The sequence below is a fragment of the Battus philenor genome, unplaced genomic scaffold (assembly GCF_028537555.1).
Source record: "Battus philenor isolate CCGP_79_NKW_IND1 unplaced genomic scaffold, ilBatPhil1.0.hap1 SCAF_13, whole genome shotgun sequence".
NCBI classification, from domain to species: Eukaryota; Metazoa; Arthropoda; class Insecta; order Lepidoptera; family Papilionidae; genus Battus; species Battus philenor.
The window spans coordinates 3,057,875-3,078,234 of record NW_027181675.1 but is presented as its reverse complement, the minus strand read 5'-3'; the positions used below and the strand labels follow the sequence as shown (position 1 = coordinate 3,078,234).

Here is a 20,360-nt window from a genome sequence, read left to right as displayed (position 1 = left end):
TTGTTCTGGCCTGGCCAACATTACTATCACTTCGGTAGACGATAGCTCTGAGAGAAGTGACGGAAGGTACTTTAGCATATTATTGGCGCATGGCGCAAAAGTAATGTCATAATTTCAACCAGCAGACATTGTTATAAATTTAAAAAAAAATGAATTTGAAAGTGTAAGATTGATGACATTAATTGGAAAAATTTCTCAAGTGTCACCTCTTAAGTTGATAACTGCGCTCATTTTACTGAATTCTGAATTGTTGCCCGCAAAACATCTGGATCCAAATTGGAATATCTTTTTCAAAGTTAGCTTTTAAAACTAGTAAGGTGCATGGTCGTTTACGGTAAACGCTTTTAGTGGACTCAGTTTTCTCGACTAATTGCTTGAATGTTCGAACACATGGAGCACGACGAGGAAAATACCGACGAAATGAACGCTGCGTTAAAACAACAGACTGAAAATATGTCAAATAAGCAGTAACAATAAATCTAAATACTTGAGACGTATATCGCTCTATCGCATATTGATATCTAATTCTTTATATATCTACATTATAACCGTCAAAGCAACATGACATTTGGCGCCATTTGTAAAAATTAAGGCACGTTCAAATTATGACATTACTTTTGCGCCACCTTTTAAAATGAACACGAGTAGGGGACCAAGTGATACACAAGCCGATTTCGATTCCGACGAAGCCGGTTGGTTTAATAGCATTAAGAAGGTAAAATTGATGAGAACGGTGATGACTTTTATTGTAACAGATGAAAGCAATAGATAAAGTACTAATGTGTATTGATCAACCATCTTTAATAATTGTACAGAAAACCTTTCAGAAAAGTTCGCAAAAACGTCAATTACACAAAGAAAGCTCTAAGCCCGCCTTAACATATATATAGTTACAATTTCGCGAACTAACTCGGGTTTTTTTTCACTTCTTTCTCGGCACACACAGAAGAGCATACACTCTAAGACAGTCAATTTATAGTACTTTTCACAACCGCGTCCTACAGATAGAATTAAAAAAAAAACAACGAGGATACATATTAACGATTAGATAAAATTAATCATCCGTTACCGTAATCCGGTTCCGTTTATTACAAATGATTTATAGATGTTTTGCAGTCGAAATTATGGTATAGGCAGTTTTTACACGGTACATTGTAAATATACGATGGACGTCCCCTGTTTTTAATTAAGTTGTTATAAATTATATGACCCTACCAGACATTGTCTTAGTTATAAATTAACAAACTGAAAGTTAATAAAAATAATAAAAGATTTTTGATTTATACTAATATCTGTCACTTTTGGCGTGATGGATATATTTACCATATATACAGTTACAAAGCACGAGTTACAGAACCCTCTAAACGGAACCCCAGGATCAAGAAGTGCAATGAGCATGCGTGACCTTGAAGTTATTTATAAACTTTGTGCACTGTTCTTGGAAATTCTATCCGAGTACTATTTTGAACTTACTAGAACTATATCCGTAGTATAAACAGGGTACTCCCCATGTCGACAGTTCAGTGTTGTTTTTCGAGTTAAAAGATAAAGATCTACGATCACTGATACAAAGTGACTATTTGGTAAATTGTTTGGACAGTGATTTCTTGAGCGATTAAGAAGCGAAGTTTAGACTAAGCGAAAGTATATTTTGCGTGAAAGTGACCATCTGATTTGTGAATAAAGGACTCCTTGTGAACCAGTGGTGTTTCATTTCGATTCAGAACCTACAGTACGTAACAATATGAAAAAATGCGACTACAAGGGTAGATTTTTAAAAGATGTGCAACAGGTAACAAGTCATATTGAACAGGAAACAATCTGCTACTCTGTTTATATTATATACTAATACAGGGTTATAAATATTTACTTCAAATACACCGTCGTAATCATAATCGTTATGTCTCGTTACCAGAACAGCAACTGGTAAATCACGATTCCGATAATTAGCAACACTATGTGAATAGATGGTCCACGCGTATTATTTACATATATGATAATAGGTATAACCAACAAGCTCGATTTATATATAAAAACTTGAGATATTGACCTAAGTCAATGTGACTCAAGAGAGACCACGCTTTTTTATTTTCGATATTAAGTTGCTTTTAACACTCAATGTTTTGATCTTGATATTACTAAGTAATTTTTGAGCCGGACGGCATTTGAGTCAGAAAAAAGATGTATGATGTGGGTATATTTAATATCCCCCGTTTTCGAGGACCTCTCGTTCCACCACTATTTATGTGGGAACAGGTATTTTAATTTAGTTATTAATTTTTTCACTCTCTTTTATTATTTACTTTCTCTTTTTCCATTCCTTACAATATATATCTCGCTACTCTTGCTTTCCACAATTCGTTCTCTTTTCCTCTTCCACTCTAATTACCTTTCATCCATCCTCAATCACTACAAGTCTTTATACAATTTGCAATATCACAGATTTTTTTTCATTTAATTTTCTTCTTGTATATATGTATCGCAGTTTCTTTTATTCATCGAAGTTACATTATTATTACACCAATAATGCGTTTTTTTCGAAGTTGCGTGGCTACTTAATTAGTACTAATTTTCACTGTGCGTCGTTAGATTTTCGAGGTTGCGTTGTTTGGGGTTCGAGTCTTTAATTTATTTTTTGAAATTCTTTTTTGTCTTAAAGATGGCAACACTTGTTTCTAATTGCGCCATGCTATCAAAACTCGGGGATTCCCTTTCTAACTAAAAATCAACACAATTTGAATAGTTTTATTTTCACTTTGTTTTGCTAATTTTAGAGTTCAATTTCAATTACGTAGTGTATTGTAATATAGTGTGTTGTGCTTTTTTTTAAAGAGGATTATAAATTTATATAAATTTTTACGTGTTTAAGGTAAATATTTTTCCAATTTATTTTTTAGCTGAGTTACATTATTTTTGTTTTTTAAATGTTTACTTTGTTCAAATTTCTTTTTAAAAAGTAGTATTTTTGTAACCCTGGAACCTATTTTCGATCTTTACATGGTTTGCTATAGAAAATCTTAATTCACTTCGCGGCGTTTCAATTTGCGTCGTGTTTTTATGGAACGTAACCACGTCGGCAAGTAAGGTAAGTATTGGTGTATTTACATCTAGTTTGTTCCCTACTATGTTTTAATATTAATTTACATTTTATTCTTAGACTGTTTTACTTACTTGTTTCCATTTATAACATCTTTAATTACCTTCCTGTAGAATTCGAAGAAAGATTATCTTCCTTCCTTATCTGTCATGATAGCGGCGATAGTCGCCTCCTCAATCCTTTTCCCCAGCCGGCATTCGGTGTCTTGATTGTTGTCTTGTGATGTGTTTTAATCAAGGACCTTAGCGAGGTGGGTGGGTTTCTTACGCTACTACTCCGGTCTGCGGTCTCAGCACCAGAACCTTAAGGCCTTCATCATCTAACTTTCCAAAGGTTCGATACAGCTGTTTTGCTAGTACTAATGAACCGTGTCAGTACGTGACGTTTATATCCTTACCTAGTAGTTGTTCCTCTGTAAGTCACAGGCATCCTCCAAAGATCGCCACTATCAAGCCTATTGTCTAATGTTGTGTAATAAATCAATAATCAAAGTGAACAGTTAAGAAAAACAGAAATCGAAATATTAATAATTCAGCTAAATCAGTCAAGTTTAACAATTACGGATCTGCTCAAAAGTAGTGTCTTCAAAGTGACATTGACGGTAATTAAACCAGGAATTTCCGTCGTACTCACAGGTCATGAACTCTATACGATACGTGAGTCTGGACAGTTCGTTTTAAGAGCTGTATTTTCCTTTAATTATTACTAAGTACCTTTTTTTGTTATGACTTATTTTCGGAAGGGTAGTCATCAATCAATAGTTCTACATACTTATTTAATGGAATCAGGCGTTATTTTGCGAAAGTCCATCCTAAGTAAGAAATGGACCAATATTTAGCCACTTTCCGCACATGCAGTGGTAGTCGTGCAACAAAGTTAATTTTAAACAAACAAAAGACAAAGTTGAACAACGCGAAATACACAACCACCACCGTTAAAACACTCAACACACGTTCACCCCTCCACGGAGCATCTTCGGGAGTTATATAACACCGATTAGTGCCAGACACAGAGTGTCACTCTGTGATACACAGTTTGCCGCATGCGCATTTATCAGCGGGCTGACGGGCGGTGCACTTTGTTGCACGACTACCACTGCATTTGCGGAAGTGGCTAAATATTGGTCCTTTTCTTACTTCTACATACTTGTATGTTTTGTCAGGCACTTCTTATATATGTAAAGAATCTTTGGAGCAAACGAATTGTTCGTAGTACTGCGTTACGCTTTAAACTTACGCACATAGACAATATTTCTTTTGTGTTTAAGAATACTGTATGTCCGTTGCAATATATGACTTCATCTTGGTTAAGACAACACGCTAATGGCACAGGTAAGCTATCATCAGACCGAGGAATACAACTTCCTCGGGAGTCTGTGATTGGGTTATTAGATTAAATTGAGAGGTCCCCGAGATTATGTTACATAGGTGATGAATCAATAGAGCAAATTCTTCTCAGTTCCTGAGAGGATCGGATTAAGAGTTAATGGTAGAGTCCAATGAATGAACGATAGTGTTTTGTTTAGTCACAACTTTATTCTGTAACAAGTGTAAACTATATTATATCATCGTATTTAAAAGAAAAGTTATTTCATTTTGAAATTCATTCAACAATGACATTATGAAAACTCCTCAATGATTAATTGGATGGAATCCGAAAAACGTTCGGCACGATTTCATAGTCACGTAATGTATTGAAAATGCAAGGAATCCCCGGTCCGTCTTGTAGACGCATATCTGTGACGGTATTTCTACAATATTTAGCAATAACTCCGGGGACTCCCATTTATTTTTTTAAATTACAATTACATTTTGCGCGATTTATCAGTATTCATTATCGTTTCATTAAAAAAAATAATAATGAACTATTATTTTTTTTTAATCGTTTTGAGTTGTGTTTAACAGGCAGAAACTCCTGGATTTTTTTTGTATTTCATATTTAAAATTCTTCTTTTTAATTGTTTGTTTTTTACTATGTAATGTATAATTTCAATTGTTCGGTACACGCGACACAGTGAGACTTTACAAAAAATGTTGTATTAAAAACGCTGATTTGAATTGAAACGAAAACAGCGAAATATTGACGTTTCGTTTGTGAGTGACATAAGAATTTATATAAAAAATGTGAAATTCTTGTCCGACTTACATAATTAATATAAAAACGTAAAAAATACTAAATAAACTATTTTTATTTTGTAAAATTTAAAAGTGCTACCTTGTAAAATTCAACTGTGAATGATTGTATTCGATCGCAAAAGAAGTTTCTCGTATGCATTAATTTTATTACCTGTGAGGATAGGGTCGATAAAAAAAATGGACGCGTTTGGACTCGTTCCGTGCAAACGCCCTAAGGGGCGTCTGAAGGTGAACCAGATACCGCATAGGAACCCGCCGTTAACCTCAGCGAGACCACACGCAATGGAGGTCAATGGGTACAGGAGGAAGTTGGAAGAAGCCTTCGTGATACGGGTGCCATTAAAAACGAGTCTTCGGCGATTAAAGATGAAAGAGATATTTTTACTAAATACACAATAAAATCGATCTTTTTCCTTGCTTAACCTCAGCTTAAAAAGATTTCTTGTCTTAATTTAAATCTGAAGGAGTAATGACATACATACGATACACTTCATTATCAAAGATAAGTTTCTATAAACATATACAAAATGATTTAAAATAAGTATAAAAGCTTTAAAAAGCTGAATGTATATTACATTAGATGTCAGTCAATAGTTTCAGAAATTATAAATTACGTAATCTAAATTGAAAAGAAAAATCTTTTCAAAATTCACATCACTACATATGAAATTAATTATTATTTATTATCTGTCCCTGCAGACTAAACTGCAAAAGTCATTGGCCTGCCGTATTTCAATAGAAAAAAAAAAAGAATGTGAGAAATTTTAGAGTGACATAATGTAAAAGCTTTAAACCTTTAGAAAGCAAGTTAGGTATACATTCACACGTTAAAATATTATAAATTTAGAATCAATCAACCTGTATATTAACTAAACAAATAGTGTCTTTTTAATAAGAAATAGTTTTCAAAGTTGAAACTTTAAACGTTTCCATGGATATGTCTGACATGCGGTTTTAACGATATATTTTTAATCTATAATATTAGTTAATCTTATAATAATACGTCGTATTTATGTTAATGCTTTGTAACGTAATAATAATCCCAACAGTTAAATAAAAAATTGAAAGATTTTTAAAAATCCTTAAAAAAGAATTCATGGTCAAAAAATAACGTCCATTTTTTCTTGTGGTATCTGTATATAATCTGTCGTCTTAAAACGTCCAAAATTGTATAAGCTTATATTTTTTATATTTGTACGCGAGAACAATCAATTATTACAACAGATGTGATATAACAATCTTAACCATTTCCTACATATGCCATGTAAGGAGATAGCAGCGGAAAGATTTGGCGGGAAAAAATGGCGCGAAGGTGACATTTCCTCTAGTCCGCCACAACGAGCGAGTCAACATACTCACCATGACCTACAATTTCATTACAATCACTGGCCACTTGAGGCCAGAGCACTTGACGCTTGTCTTTTCCTTAATTATTTTCGACTGGCAACCATGCTACGTCAATTTGATTTTGGAACACGAACAAAATTATGCTAACTAGAAATTAGCAACAATTATAAACGCAATTAAATTTGATTATATTTGTATAATTAACATAAATAAACTAATAATGAATATAAATAATTGTATAAACTGTTGATAGACATCACCTCTACCTTAAGATTGTCTATGGTACAAGAGAATTGACGTTAGCGTAGAGTATATAAATATATATATATATATATATATATATATATATATATATATATATATATATATTAACGACATTTTTTTAAGGATTCCTAAATCAAATAATTATAAATAAATTAGAAAATTATTTTATGAAATAACAATAATTACTATTAAATATTATAATTCTTTCCTCTTCTTTTCTTCTGTTTTCAGTCGATATCGTATCGCTACGCTTGAAGGCGGGTTGGCGATCGCACCATATACAGAGGACGCTACTGCCCATCCTTTGAATATTTGTAAGCAATGATATAGTTGTGACAATCCTATATAAATAACGAACAAAATGAGAATTATGTAAGATATCCCGGGAAACGAACCTAAGTCGTTCGCCAATCTCGTGTTAATTTTAATTCCTTTATAAATTTAACAATCCTTCATAGGTCTAAATCTACTCATATATTATAAAGTTCAACAACATATATACCGTTACTTAGTTTTAAATCGATATTTGACGGGTTTTCTTTAATAAATCTTATAGAATTAAAGAGTTTTTAGTTAATCCAAATGTGTAGAGCTTGGATTGTTGACTATCTGCAGGGTTGATATTGTAATGTACATATGAAACATACATTTAAAAAGAGTAACTTTCCGAACAGGTGATAGCTTACTAATTATACTGTTTAATAATTGACGATTGAAAAGTACCTACTTGAATTAACATATTTTGAATTACTTCTTTGAAATATAATCAACTTCACGGTGAGTCCATTATAAAATTCAAGGGTCGAATTTTGTTTATAACTTACAATCCGAAGAAACCCACAAAATGGGGTATCAGAGTTTATGCTTTAGCTGCCTCAAAGACTGGCTACATTTGCTGCATTTTGCAATATTACGGGTCACTCATCACAGAGCTCTTGGTCAGACCCGATTTACCAGTGTCAGTGTTCGGCGAATTTGGCCAAAATTGTCTCGAGTTGCTGGTTCGCGCAAGAGAAGGCCTCGAGTGCAAAGGGTTAATAAAGATTTTCTATTTAGTTCTTCAATTTTTTTTGCTGGAACTTTATAATGCCCTTTCGAAAAGCATTTCTATGTAGTAATAACTTCCAGGTTTCGTCTAATAAACCAAGAAACCAGTAAAATATTAGCCAATATGTCTGTTGTTGTACATTAAAGCAAGCCTACCTGCCCCTCGCAAGCCACATGCGGCTCGTTGAAAGATATTTGTGGCTATTGATAATTATGCCCGAGTTCCTTTTTCATTTTTGTGATAGTACATTTAAAAAAAATAATATTCTGAAATTTAAATATCGAACAATAGCTAATCAACATCTGTAATAATGACTAAATAGTACTGTTATCAATTATTCACAAATTTTAGAGAATTAAAAGTTCAATAAACTAAATGTTTAATTTTTATTGTTTTTATTTTGTATTTATATATAGTCAATATTACTTCTGTAATTTAACATACTTTTTAAATACGTATTTAATTACGGCTCGCGAAAATTACAAATTTTGAAAAATGTCTCGAATTATTTAGGAGCTTTGCAATTCCTCAATTTTAAAACTAGATATTTTAGTTTTATATTATTGAAAATAGTAAAAACACTAGTAAAACGAGTCCTATTACAGCGGTATACATCTTATAAGTTATACAAGTTAGGAATAATTTGTTTTAAAAACTGTAATAAGTTCATAAAAGAAAATTGAACTGCTTGTTTTAGGCATTTCTCCGATCAGGGTGAATTTGGAACCCAGGTAGCATGATTTTAAATCAAAGATTGCTATTAAAGGGGTTCTTAATTTGATTTTAGTTTCTATCAAATTGAGCAGTCTCTTTCTTTCTCTATACAAGATCGTTAGTGAAAATTAATATGGGTAAATAAATGTAGGCATGCAGCAGTCAGCGCCGGATCAAAGAGCGGCAGTGACGCCGATATAATAATTAAATATTAATTTTATGACATTCATTATTTTTCACAGATTTTATTAAATAAAAATAATAGTTTAACTTGGACATTTTTCGCCTTTTTTAATTATTTTTTGTTCAATTTTCTGTAAATTTATTAGTTATTACATGATAGGGCCCCAAATTTTGATTTGCCCGAGCCGCTCAAAACACGAGAACCCTGTCCAAAGTGCAAATCATTTAGTCTTTTCGTACAAATTGGACTCGAATGGTCGATTGCATAATAACCAACGCAGCGTCTTGCGCCTTACGTCTCGTGACAGATTATTGACAAGCCAAATTAATACTTCGCGCATTACGATGCACGCAAACCGCAAAATCAGACACTACTGTGAGAGGCTTATTTCCATTTTTGAATCAGTGTTCAATTTTTTTTTTTAATTCTGTTTGAGACGAGAGTCTCGAGCATTTGCCAACCTTTTTTGTACCATGCCCCAACTTAGCCCTTCTAAAATTTTTATGTTAAAGCTGACGGGATAAATCCGTGTTGAGTCCACTTTCGAATTGCCCCCCATAACAACCAAATTGCCCCCCTGTGGCTTGGGAAATACTGATCTAGCCTATGAAAATATTATCCTTAAAAATGTCGGCCAGTTATCCGTCGCGATATCACTTCAATGATATGTCTACAAAATATTTTTCGGATTATGATCCGATGCAAGGTTACCTCGTTAAGATCATCAAGACGCTGGATGTGGACCGCTTCCACCCAGTCTGCTTAAAAACTATGGCTGAGAGCTATGTACAGTGAATGGCTATGCACAAAATAATTACGTAATATTGTTTATCTGTAAGTTAAAAGTACCTATTTAACTGCATTTAGGAATTTCCATATCCGATAGCAGACCAATTTAATGCAGTAAAAATATGTTGTTATTAAAAGAGAAGAGATATGATACGAAATGATTTTTTTTAAACTTACCATGATAACTGCATATTAGCAGTACATTATATACCATATGTAAAAATATACTGTACTACTTAAAAAAAAACTTCCTTAAAAACAATTTTTAATTTAATAGATTAATAATTACACGCAAATAATGTCGCTAAGAAATTGTAGAAAAATATTATATTTTTACTGTAATAGTCAACAAATACGGTTTCACATTTTTGCATTGACATTAACAATGACTTGTACATTACGTAAAAAATGAAGTTTAGTTGTTTTAATCAGGAATACACAAACAAATTCTTGTCCGTTAGTACTGGTTGACGTTAAAAAAAGAATTTTATTTAAAAAACGACCTAAATGTGAAAAAGAAACAATAAAACGTAATTGTATTTTTGTCCTATAAGTTCTCGTCGAACCGGAATTCGGATTAAAGAATTCAAAAGACGATCATATCAATCATTTGCATAATAATCTTACTTCACTTGGAATTAAGCGTGCGAAGCTTTATACTGCATTCCGAGATACAGAAAAAAACACAAACAGTTCCGCCATCTTGTTTTATTTTTAATTTATTACCATAACAATAAAACGCAATTTACATCTGGTAGTCTTAAATTTGTACTAATTATTAAGAAAAACCGTTTTGAGAGATGTGTAATTATTTATTGCAGTTTTATCGAACTGGTGTGCAACACTTTTACCACATTCATTCCAATTAGGAACAATTCATTTGTCGACAAAACAAAGAATTAAAATGTTTATTTATTATGGTATAAATACTGGTCAGAACACTGAGACTTGCGGGTTCGATTCCGTCATATATATAATTCACACTGTGCATTAATTATATATAGGATCGCCACTACTGACAAACAGATTTCCAGGGGATGAACAGCAGCGTCCTTTACGTACCATAATACTACACTGCGATCGCAAAATCGACTGCCAAAAGTGTGAATTAAAGTATATGCCCTCAGATGTATCTTTGGGGAAGGCTTATCCCTTGCATTGGGTATCTATGATCTGAAACGACCACTAGTCTTATGTTAATTATCACCGCATTTGCGTTTTGATTTCAGGAGGTAATATTGGCAAAATGTTTGATTTTAGACTTTCCTCGGATCGGATGTGACACTTTAAATGTACTTTGTCTAAACTTCTTATTTAGCAACAAAGCACGAAGGCTTTCTCGAGAACCTCTACTCGGGCTATTATAAATATTAAATCGGATTGGGAGGCCGCTGGGTTCTAACGTCGCTTTGGCGAACACTGAATTAAGTGCCTGGACATAAGGGCCCCTTGAAAACGTGCTTCAGGCTTTAGCTGTCACTCGATATGTATTTTATAATTCTAATCCATAGTCGCATGAGAGTTCCGTAAGTCGACACGATCGATTCCTAACGTCAGAAGAACATAAGTTGATGAGGGCATGTTATACTAAAAAAAGTCCTTTTTGTCATCTCTTTTTAGTATAAAATAAATTTGAATATAAGTACTTTTGGTGCTAAAAGTCGTTTATCCAATTTGCTGCTAGTACAAAACTGTAATTTATTTTAGTTATGTATGAATAAGAATCCGTCTATTTCTGATAACTCTGTCATGAGAATTACTTCAATTTATTGGAAAACCTAATTTAATACTTTTAAATGTTATTGATTTCTCTTTACATTAAATATCCTTAACTTCGTAATTTTTTCTTAGTAGAAAGTACCGCATAGTTCTTTTATGTAAAACGAAACGTCATACGAAGAAAATAGTGTTAGTTGAATTAATAGTTTCATCTTTGACACTTGTGACATTTAAAAAAAAAACAAATCTTCGGTCGAAGTGTCAAACACAACAAACACATTTTCAATTTAATTTTATTTTATTACTGTGTGGGTTAATTTAAAATAAAAGAATATATACCCTCGTGATTGTACATGACAAACCTCATTCCGAGAACCGGTTCCTGAATAAGGATCATCGGATACCACAAGAGGAATGCAAGTGAAACGGGAACGATGTTAATGACCTGTTCTTACTGAATGACGCACTATATATTTTTTGCATTGTTTGATATACACAACTAGAAAAACATATAAAGAAAAAATATTAGTGATATATAGGTTAGTTGTTGAAAAAAAAAGTTTTAATAACTAAGCGATAAAACTCGTCGGCCATGTTTCTCTTCTCTAATAAATAGCAGGTTTCGCGCCTTTTTAATAGCCAAACTTTTGACTGTCAACAGCTTGTCATAGTTACGTTTTCTCGGTTCGGTTTTACTTTTTAATTAACAAAAAATATATGTTACATAACTTTTTGAATAGATGCTGTGTTTTAAAAAAATAAGTGTGTGATTACTGCCTTTTTAAAGCGTTTGCTATTTATAATCTTCACCAAAATCTCACCCAAGCATTCAGTCCATTTAAAAATGTATATATTAAGTTAATTATGAATATATAGCAAGATGCCCACAAGTGGCATTCTTACATAAACTGTTTAATATTATATGCGAACGAACCATTTACGGAGATGTACGGAAGTCTCTCACAGAAAGACGCATATTAATTCGATTATCATAACTTGTTAATTAAATGTCCGAAAAAAATAATTAAAACTTTTTATCTTCAAAAGCAAAAATTCTATAATACAGATACTATTGTAAAAAAGTAACTTTTCTGAAATCAATTGCATTGAAGTAAAACAAAACAATACAGTAAAACAAAATCTGGTTTTAACAGTTAAAACCGTAACAAACCAGCTCACTATTCATGTAACAATTGAACACGAAAAAATCGTTAATAGTTTATGTATAAGTTAGCCCAATTATGGTGACCCATTCGGTTTTTTATTCTTCTTTAACTAATTAGATTATTTCTTCCCTGTAACACTAAATATTGCCTTATAAAACACTAATGACATGTATTGGTAAAATGGTCAAGATAGACCAATAACCGACTAAACTTCATAGATCTTAGATAAATACACCTGTGTTAAACTATCAACTTAAAGAATTAAATTGTAATGTCAAATAAGCGACCCTCCCATATTGCAAATGATCACGGTTGTAACATTTTTCCCCAAACGGGCTTGTTTTATTTTACTGCACGTTGCAACTAAAAATAATTAAACAATTTAGTGTTAAGTGTGGTATTCTTAACATTACTATCATGAAATATTGACATAACACACACAATTACATTTATTTAAAATACAAACACGGCTTATTTACAACTAAATTATTGTGACGTTTCAAGGCTACATTCTGGGGCTATTAGTAACTGAACGAGGCTTCACATCTATTTGCTATTACCAGTAACACAAGCTCTTTTAATTAGAAAACAACACAAATGCCTGTCTATTCGCAATGTCTACTAAAACACAAAGCTCCAGTTATTAGCGACCCTAAGTGATAACCCAAGCCTCATAAAACAGCCGCTCCACCCCACCATTACGTACACAAACAAGAATCTATCTGTACCGTTAATCGAGTTCTACAATAATAACACAACGTAAACTGACCTGTGTCTCTTAGAGCAGCAGACAGGGAGGCGCTGTTGCTTCAACGATTACCTCGGTTGTAGTTTCTTATAACAAATTATTTTAAGTTTCACGTAACGAGAGGTGTGAACGCGCGTGCTGTCACTCTTGTGTTTATACGCGAACTGCTGCGACCGGCTCGCTTGCTGATTACTGATCTGTTGTTGTGTAGGGTGACAGCATTTTAAATTACTTTTCCCGATAGTCCTAGCGGCGACATCGTTTTATTATTACGTAATAGTTATACAAAAGTTTATCTAATCAAACTGCACCGTTCATCATTTTCACATCCATCGGAAAAAAATTGCCACATTGTACCATTAGTACAAGGAAACTATAAATAAATTATTTAATTAGCTGCCCGCTTCGGGAACGTTAATAAACACACCTTCAATCCCCTCGTGAGTGGAAGTCCGTAAAATCCTTTCTTAACTAATCTCCATTCGATGAAAGGTATTCATACGGTATTTTATGTCTATATGCCCGATGGTTCCAGAGATATAAACAATTTATAAATTAAAAGTGGTTTAGCAAAATACAGATACTTAAGCCATAAATATTGTTAGAAGGAAAAACAGCACTAAACAAAGAAAAACATTACTTTATGGTACGTAACATTTATTATAGTGTGTTACTTTAACATTAATATACTCGTAAAACATTTAAAAATATAAGGCTTATACAAAGTGGTCTTTTGTGTTATTTGTTATAAAAATCATTTGCAGCACCCCTGCACATTGAATTTTAATTTGGGGCTTCATTGGCCTCTTGCAATCAATATTTATGGATCCGTTGGAATTACACTTAGTAATCATTTCGCGATTCTATCAGAGAGTTAATATATATATATATATATATATATATATATATATATATATATATAAACTAAACATTCTTAAGCTACCTGTCCTTTAAGTGTAGCTGTTACTTTTTTGTAGTAAAATAAGTGATAAATAGTCTTAGTCTAATCAGAAGTCATGGTCATTCTAGTTTAGATCGGTCTTCAATGACTCAAGGCGGACTCGACAGACTGCCGTTCTGTCTGTCAGCTTGCGTATCGGCTTGCTTCAAACGATATTAAAACAATATTTTACTGGCGAAACCCGCTGACTCATGTAAAATTCATGAGAAAATAACGTTCGACTTTAATTATGATTACGAATATCGTTGGATAATGTGGAAAATATCATGCGAAAAGTACAAAAGGAATAACACAAGTAGACTGCGACTAAACTATTAATTTATTATAAATCAATGTATAAACTGCAAAAATTGTAATCGATATTACTCTCAGTTCTCAGTATTTATATTTCTTCACGGTATTGGGTTAACTACATTTAATCTTAGAGGAACAGAGGCATTTAGTTTTTAATCAATCTACTTACAATCAAAGTTCAATCAAAACTTTTAATCAAAGGCAACCTTGATTTAAATCACGCAAACACTAACTCAATAATTACTTACTCAGGAAACAGTATCCGTTTAGATACTCGTGTGGTAAATTACATTCAAATAATTAAAAACAAAAGCCCGAGGTACGAGTTGAAGTACAATTAAAAAATATAAAAACATTTGTGTATCACAAAATACTACCAAATAATACTTGATTATGGTATAGTTTTAGAAATATTTTTTTTAAATTAATGAATAGCTCATTTCTTTTCGGATGACGTATTTTTTATTAGAAACGATTGTAAAAAAAATAAGTTTTTCATGAAATATCAAAAATAAACCTGCCATTAATATGAGATAGTTTATTCTAAAATAGGATTAATTAAATAATGTTAATTTTGTCACTAAGACGGCCGAAAGTTAAAAATCATATTTTAAAAAAATGTCAAAAATAATTGCACAAAATTAACAATAGAGAAGTGTAATTCATTTCTATAATTAAAATAATCAAATTTTAGTTTATTTTTTTATATTGAATAGAAAACGTTATTATGCAACAGAATTACCAAACATTTAATTATAAGATGTTATTTTATTCTAAATAAGATATCTTGGTAAAATGGAATGTTATATTCATCCACAAGGCTTAAAATAAATTCAAAAAGCAATTTAAGAAAATTTATAATTAGGTAAAGGAATATGCCATAGTAATTGTTAATACCTTATTTCGTTTACATCTAGTTTTACATAATAAATATTCAGTTCGATAATGAAAATTGCAGGAATCATCACAATTTCATGTTCTAAATTTAGAATGTCAAATTTAATAATTATTAATGAAAAATTCGTATGTAATATTTAAAAACTCTTTGTAAATAACATAAGAATTAATTTTTACTCAGCAAACAAAACAGAAAACTTCATCACAATTATTGTTAGTTTGATGTTATGTTAATAATAAAAGGCATTGCATATTTTTTAAAAACATTTTTCATAACAAATAAAAATCATTTATGGCCAAAAATATAATTATAAAATTTTTGTACTGAATGGCAGGATCACTGTGATAAACTTACATTAACTGACATATGTCATTATTTTTGTCAATACAACTTATGAATTTTGCAAAGAATACCATATATTATAGTAATTAAAACTATGATTAAATACAATAATATTGTTATAAAGAACACATTACTTTTAGTTGCATTTCTAACCTTTTCAATCGGCGTTTCGTCTACTAGCTTCTGCAAATTTAACGTAAAAGTTAAGCAAACTTTGAAAAATGAAGGGTTTCATAGGTATTTATCAATTCAATCATATTACTAAACATAAAAATATAATTGGAGAATTTTTCAAAAATATTATTGGATATTATACCCTGTTCTGGAAATTTGATGAAGTCTTTCAGAATATTTAATGGATTAATACATTTCATTATTTTTATTAAATCTATTTTTGTGCACATTTATAGGAACATCACATACGGCATCGTTTTTGACTCTGAACCCGATCAAAGATGGATATACAAGGATTGCTTGGTTGGTTTGATACAAGAACTACCAGAAGGAGTGTTTGCTAACCCTGATGAACTGAGTGACTTGAATAGAAACAAGAAGGTATGTCTTCGAATTTCTATTATACTCATTGTAAATTTGCTTATTTTGACCTTGTCAAAGGTTCTATAATATCTGTATAGAATTAAAATAAAAAGTTTATTAACATACAATAAACAATATTAATTATATGATGCTTAAATTGACCTTAGATGTTCATTGATACTATTTTTATATATTTATTTGCAAACAATGATTGAATACTTGAAAATAAGATTTTTTTTGATATTCTTGAGCCTCATATTTGGCAGGTTTTTGCGTATGTCCAAGATTTTTTTATATAAATATGTAATTTGAGTTTAGTAAAAAGAAAAAATCAGGCAAATAGGTAAATAAGATAGGCAACTATAATTGCTTATGCAAGTAATGTTTACATATATTTGTGTGCTGGCAGATGATCTGAATGTAGCTGGTTTGGTTAATTTATATATGTTATCATGTTCACAACTTCACAGTTGAAAAAAATAATTTTAGCAAATATTTATGAAATATAATAGTTATTCAATTTTGGCTTATGATCATATATCCAATTTTATTATGGACATACATAATAATTTAGCGATTTTAGCTCTAGCTAGAATGCCTTATTACCAGAGAAAACATAAAACCCAAAAAGTTAAGAATGTTAGTCAAAAAAAAGTTATTACACTAGCAAATATTGGTTGGTACAGGATAGGTCATTTAGTTGAGCATATTTTAAAAATTCACTAAATAAAACTACAAAGTATATATTAAGCACATAGTAAACAAATGGGAGGTTTATTTTTAAAACAACTTCACAAAAGTATGTACCATCTAAACATACACACTCCTTGTATCTAGACAGCAAATAGTAGTTCTTTGTAAATGTTTTTAGCTTCATAATCATTGTCTTTGCCATAAAACAAGTAATTGTGGTATCCCTGGAGAAAAAATTCCAGTGGTGTGTAATCTGAGCCAGCAAGAAATGCTCCGTCTTTTCTACTAAATATTTTTTAACAGCTTCTAAAGACTTGTTGTATGTATAGGATGTTGCACCATCTTGTTGGAACAATGTTCGGCTTCTTTCAAAATAATGTAGTTGTAAAAGCTACTTTATTGGTGCTGTGTAGCAATGTGATTTTGAAATTAGCAAGCTGTTCTGGCACACTCTGTTTTATAAACCGAAACTAAAATAGAATAATTACATTGTTTAATTCAGTACATTTCAATTGTTTATAATGTATGCATAAAGGCTTATTTAACCTATGATAATTTTTTTTATGTTGGTCGGTGAACTCGCTTCTGTCCAGTCCAGTCTCAGTAATCAAATACATTCTAATATTTATAAATACTTTCCATGATGTTCCAGATAAATGCAGCTCTAAAGAATCCTGTTAATATTGAGCTACCCGCAGAGTCTTCCAATGCAAACAATGTATATCTTACTGGCAAAGTCATAGATGGTAAAGCAAATCTCTGGTTACCGGTTCATGCACGATATCATCAAGCTGTAGCTGGTGGGGGGTAAGCAAATGTAAGAAAATGGGCATGAGTGTACTTTTTAAGTAAACTCTAGTAAAACATTTTAAGATTTAACTGCAATTTTCATCTCTGTTGAAGTTCATACTCAGTGTGTAAAAGGGAATAAACATTGTTAATTTATGAGATTAGTGGGGGACCTCAAGCTTTCCAGGTGTTTAGACTTATATGCTTTTTTAAATATTCTTTATCCCATCTTTTTTTCGCGACAGGTATGTATACCTTCATATTTTTACCCTCTCTCTCTCTCATCCTTCATAATTTCTATCTTTCTTCCCTCTCGTTTTTTCTGTCTTACAGTATTCACACATTGCCTCCCATCTCTCGCCACATTTCTTGTTACACACTTTTGTTACACTTAATTACATCACTTACAACTTTGTAACAAAACCGCAAGAAAATGTGGCGGCTCTCTTTCTTCTCTAAAAGGGAAGCAAAGGTGCCAAAAGCAATGCTCTTACCCATTTCAATTTCTCAAGTCACTGTAAGCCCTCCATATACAGTACAGCAAGTAATTGTGTGATTGTGTATATTGTGATGTGATTGTGTATAATGTGTGTGTATTGTGTATTGGGAGAACTATGAGAATCTCCAAGGCCCCATGAATATAGCTCCACTGAGTGTAGTACACGGAAGGCCATCTCAGCTTTATATGATTGCACTATGTGGATTCCTGTAACACATGACTAGCAAAGAGGTGTACACCTATTTTGTGATATCTAGATTATAAAGATGTTTGTTAAGAGGATAATCGTGTCCGTTGATGACTTTTGTTGTCATTCAAATGGAGCATTTTTCTGATCATCTAATTGTCAATACTTGATAAAGTTTTCCTTAACTTGTATATATTTTCCAACTGTAAATTACGTGAGATCTTTTAAAATATTGATTATACGCTAAAAATCTATGGTATGTTATATACCATCGAGTGCCGATCACCAGTTGGTGGACGTCCACCCCTCGGGGCGTTATGTAGACCGACGACACAGTCAATGTTGCGGGATGTCGTCGGAGGCGGGCAACGCAAGGTTATTGTAGCGATCTTTTAGGGAGGCCTATGTCTTGCAGTGTGCTCTATCGGTCGACATAAATAAATGTGTGAATTGTGAATTTTGTCAAGTATTGTTATATATATATATGTGTATATATATATGTGTATATATATATGTGTATATATATATGTATATATATATATATATATGTATATATATATATATATATATTTATATATATATGTGTAAAACAGTTTCCTGAAAATATACAGATAAAGCAAAAATTTTGTATACAAAGTTTTCCGCTTATAGATCCTTAAAGAAATTAAATTGGTTTTTATATTTTACAGAGTAGCAAGAAATGAGATTGGACCTCCGACGCTATTCTTACATTGTCCGGATGAGAGACTAGAGGCATGTGGGACTAATAAACCTCTATCAATATTTATGTGCAATGGTAGTTCAAGAGAGAACTGCAAGTGGAAAAAAGTTCCTTATACAATGGTAAGTCTACTACTTTATGCACTGTAACATTTATATGTCTGTTTCTTTCTCATATGAAGAGTATTTGTAAGTTATATTGATCTTCTAGAATTTTTTTAAATAATCTATATTTTTTGTTCGGACTTGTGACACTGTTAGGTCATGGCAACCCCATTATGACTCTCATAAATTTTAGCCATTAAAACAATCTTAAATTATGGTACAGATAAAACTTTGTTCTGCAAAATTGTCTAGTCGCTTCTGACTTTATTTTGGACTAAATAGATTGCTCGGTGCCAACTTTATACAGATCTCGCTTAAAAAATACAAAAGAATTAATTCTTCTGAATTTCTTTTACATTATATCTCTATGTGGTCAATGAACAGATGTTCTTTTTTTTTTATAATGGCACCGTTAATCTTGTCAGATTCTAGCAAAGAAGTTTTTCAATTTTTTATTAAATAAAAAATATCTTTGGTTACTCAAAGCGGATATTATGAATGATATGGATGAAGTAAATGTGATGTATAGAATATATGTAAATAGTAGATTGTGTACACCATTGAATATATACATATGTTTATTTCTAGTTAACAGATACACTGATTTGGAATGTACCCGTGGGTAATACAGATCATTATTACCTGGTGGCAACTGCCACAGCCACTGTTATTGTGGTTGGTTCGCTATACTTACTAAAAGCCATACATGAGTACAAAGTCAACATGCGCAAGAAGAAATTGTGATTACAAGAATTGAAACAGTAAATGGGATAAGGAAGTACCAAAGTTTTGTTATAATATCAATTGAAGTCATTATTTAATACTTTAAGTTCTCTATTATTTATTTTATCAAAATATTTCAATATGGCAGCAAAGTAAAAAGCAAATAAACATTCTTAAAATTATAATTTTATAAGACATGCACTATTAGTAAAAATACAGTAAAATTTTAAAAATTCCGGAATATTTACTAAGAATTTTTTTAAATGTTAAAATAACTACTTATGCCAATTGCTTACACATGTTGCATTTGGTTCAATAGTAATTTAAAAGTTTTTATTAAATAATACTTATGTATTTTTTACTTTTATAATCTGAACTTTAAGCACCAGATTTTCTCCATA

The 20,360-nt window shown here is 31.6% G+C and overlaps 2 protein-coding genes across 2 annotated transcripts in view; one reads left to right on the top strand and one right to left on the bottom strand.

The window, feature by feature from the left end:
• Positions 1-13,364, bottom strand: part of yellow-b (L-dopachrome tautomerase yellow-b) — a 30,115-nt gene extending 16,751 nt beyond the window's left edge. Inside the window, exon 1 of the mRNA XM_068776940.1 lies at positions 13,233-13,364. The gene's annotated coding sequence lies outside the window, so the exon portion shown is untranslated. The remainder of the gene's footprint in view (positions 1-13,232) is intronic.
• Positions 13,365-15,771: 2,407 nt separating this feature from the next.
• On the top strand, positions 15,772-20,089 carry PIG-X (Phosphatidylinositol glycan anchor biosynthesis class X). Its single transcript, XM_068777508.1, has 5 exons — positions 15,772-15,943; positions 16,117-16,261; positions 17,589-17,743; positions 19,101-19,254; positions 19,825-20,089. The coding sequence occupies exons 1-5, from the start codon at positions 15,801-15,803 to the stop codon at positions 19,978-19,980; spliced, it is 753 nt and encodes a 250-aa protein (XP_068633609.1). The 5' UTR covers positions 15,772-15,800; the 3' UTR covers positions 19,981-20,089.
• Positions 20,090-20,360: the final 271 nt, after the last annotated feature.